This window comes from Perkinsus marinus (assembly GCF_000006405.1).
Source record: "Perkinsus marinus ATCC 50983 genomic scaffold scf_1104296966926, whole genome shotgun sequence".
Taxonomy (NCBI): Eukaryota; Perkinsozoa; order Perkinsida; family Perkinsidae; genus Perkinsus; species Perkinsus marinus.
This window is the reverse complement of record NW_003203754.1, coordinates 124,669-127,664: the sequence shown is the minus strand read 5'-3', so window position 1 is coordinate 127,664 and position 2,996 is coordinate 124,669. Positions and strand designations below refer to the sequence as shown.

The following is a 2,996-nucleotide window of genomic DNA, read 5'->3' as shown; positions in this document are numbered from 1 at the left end:
CACTAGATTCTATCGGGAGGTAGTTCAGCATCAACTTAGTTGTTGTTTGGTCAAAAACCAAAGATGTAGATGTTCATTGTTGGAGTTGTGTATAATAATGAACTAAATTACCAATAGATGGTCAGAAACTAATTTATGAACGGAAACTTGACTTTGATTGACACATTCGGGCATAGCACATTAGCAGTGCGCCATATAGCAGCTATGCATGATACACATGGATGCTGGCTGTTAATGTCGACTGTAGCCTTACCACTCAACTTTGAGAAATTCTCACCACCGATGACTCCGACCAAATGTCGCAAAGCCTTCAGCTCGCCGTGATGTGATCTGTCGTGGCCGCCGAAACTTTTCGATGGGGAATCAATTTCATCTTCATACGCGCGAGGCCGGCTGCAGTCCGATCCGCTCTGGAATGTCGTCGTTGAGGATTTACCAAATTCATCAGAGTATGTTAAAGTGACTGTCGTATGAGCTAAACCAATATGATGGTCAGGAACCTCATCCACGATGGAGATCTCATATGGTATCTTCAGCTTTTGCAGTAGTTCACACACATAATATGCTCCAACGTTGCAAACTCCGCATGCCTCCACCTCACCAATGTCACCCGTCCGTATTGCTATTGCTAATTTTTCTAGCAGTTTTCCCATCATCTTTTCTATTTCATCATATGACTTCAAATATGTTGCGTTTGCCAACGCAGTGAGTTCCTGAGGGGAGAGGTTTTCGAGGTCGCCCATGCCGTTCATCAACTCTGTCAGCACATCGCCTGTGAGAGCGTCTAGTCTTCTCAACGACCACAGTAGTGAACACCTCGCGCGATCGTCCATTCTATCCGGACCTCGCCGTAGGGCCTCCATAACAGCTTCGATGAATCTATCATCCCTAACACGGTGCTTGGCGAAAGCTCTCACAACATTAGCAATCTCAACCCCATCAAAATCTCCCATAGTCCGACACACTGAGGGGAGCAATGCTTTCAAATGCCCAGCAGTTGGCAGCGACCGGTTCCCCAGAGCCCAACACGCTGCTGCGACCACCTCCGAATCGTTCAAGTCAGCCGAGCCAGCGAGGCTCTCCCAGATGTCACATATACCAGATGGTAGCAGTGTTGCGAAGGCCCTCAGGAGCGCCACTTTATGTGATGATGACAGTTCCTTCATGAGCCGACCCTCTAGCAGTTTTCGACTTCCTTCGACCAGCCTACCATCGTAGTGACCACTTCTTGCCAATGCTGACATCAGGGAACAGCAGTCATCAGCACTCAGACGACTTAGTCTCACAAGCTCGCATGCTTCATAGAGCCTCGATCGATGCATGGGCGAACGACTGAGGACTACCACCAGTGACACCACAGCAGGACCTGGACACTGGTCGAGGCTAGCGGGTAGGACCTCCTCAAGGGCGTTGATGAAGACCTCCCGAGCCGCGGGCACGTTGCTGAGCGCTAAGAGGAGCTGTACTGGACCTTCCGTGAGTGACTCAGGTGTATCTTTCAATGCGATTTTGACCGCATCTTCGACCGAGTCAGACCACTCCAATACTGCTGATGCTCGAACGACTGTGGCGAGTTGCTCGATCGTCATACCATCACAAGAAGGCGGCGGCCACAGAGGAGACACTCGGCGAGCCCTAGCCAACGCCGAACACATCATCACAGTGGATGCCGGGGAAATGAGGTCAGAAGATACTTTCGCGAGGTTGCTCTCGCAGATTCGGAATAGGTCCCCAACAACACCAAGCCTGGCCAGAGACCACATAATGGTGGACAACTCCCTAGGACTGTCGGAATCAGTGAAGCTCTTCAAAGTCGGCATCTCAATAACCCCAACCACTTCGTGTGCAAGAGGCTCCATTATGGCAGGGCTGGCCGCGGCGAACGACCACAGTAACTCAGAAGCCACCGGGACTTCTATCGTGGATAGGGAACACCGGGAGACCAAGAGCTCAGCGATGCTAGTCAGGACTAGGGTGGCAGTGGGAGTGTGCGTAGAGCGACTTGTTCGAGCTGCTGACCAAGCCAGTGAGCTGAGGGAACGTATGGACCTGTTGGGAAGTAGGCACATGGTCAACTACAGTGAGAACCAAACCGTTATGGGGAAAATATATTCGGAACTTTCAATTCTCGAGGGTTAGAAAGTCAACTTTGAGTAATATCAACATGATAACAATGTGAATCGATTGACACCAACGTTTTAGAAGCATTCCGTAGTCTATAGTCGTATCTCGAAGATCTAGATATGCATAACTCGTCGGTTGGCACTGTACATGTATTGGTGACAATATGGAATATTTGAGGGAATTTTGGGAAGATCGTGTTGAATTCTGTACACTTCTCCCCTACTCCGCGTACATTTGAGTAAACTCCTGAGCTCAGTTGATGAAAGCGAACATATAATCCATCACCACTATCTGCTGACCTACTCTGAATCCACCTCGGTCAACCTCAAGATACGCCCATGAGCCTCTTGCAAAATGAGCCTTATATCAACGTCGGCTTTCACACATGCCTTCATCAGCTGCGCCAACTCAGCCAAGCTTCCTTCTACTGCAGCTGCGTGTACTGCCGTCCCAGAGGGCCTCGGGGCGAGCGCGATAACATCCAGCCTCACGATCGCTGACAGATACTGTCGCATCTGCGCAGCGGCTAAGTCGTCCGGGTCTAGCGGTTCGAAAATCTGAGCTGAAGTGGAGAAGTTCAATAACAACAAATTCCAAGATTCCCGATTCGCCATAGTCAAACGATGTTCCTCTCTCAAAAATATTGATGAAAAATCGGAAAAAAATATTATTTTTGGAAATCAAGTTCGTAACATATTCAAACAACGTGATCAGAAGAGCTGCTTTCATAGGAATCCTATATAGTGCGAACGGACGAGTTATGCATATCTAGATTTTCGAGATGGTTTTCTTCAATTCCATAATACGACTATAGACTACACTGTAGTCTACGTGAATTTTCCACGTATGGCTAGGAACACATTCTTCAATCA

The 2,996-nt window shown here is 48.6% G+C and overlaps 1 protein-coding gene across 1 annotated transcript in view; it reads right to left on the bottom strand.

Annotated features, from left to right (window-relative positions):
- Positions 1-2,343: 2,343 nt before the first annotated feature.
- The window catches only part of Pmar_PMAR008250 (conserved hypothetical protein), a gene marked incomplete at both ends in the record, with an annotated part of 6,506 nt that continues 5,853 nt past the window's right edge, over positions 2,344-2,996 (bottom strand). Inside the window, 2 exons of the mRNA XM_002768907.1 lie at positions 2,344-2,370; positions 2,439-2,681. Of these exons, the coding sequence (XP_002768953.1) occupies positions 2,344-2,370; positions 2,439-2,681 (270 nt within the window). The remainder of the gene's footprint in view (positions 2,371-2,438; positions 2,682-2,996) is intronic.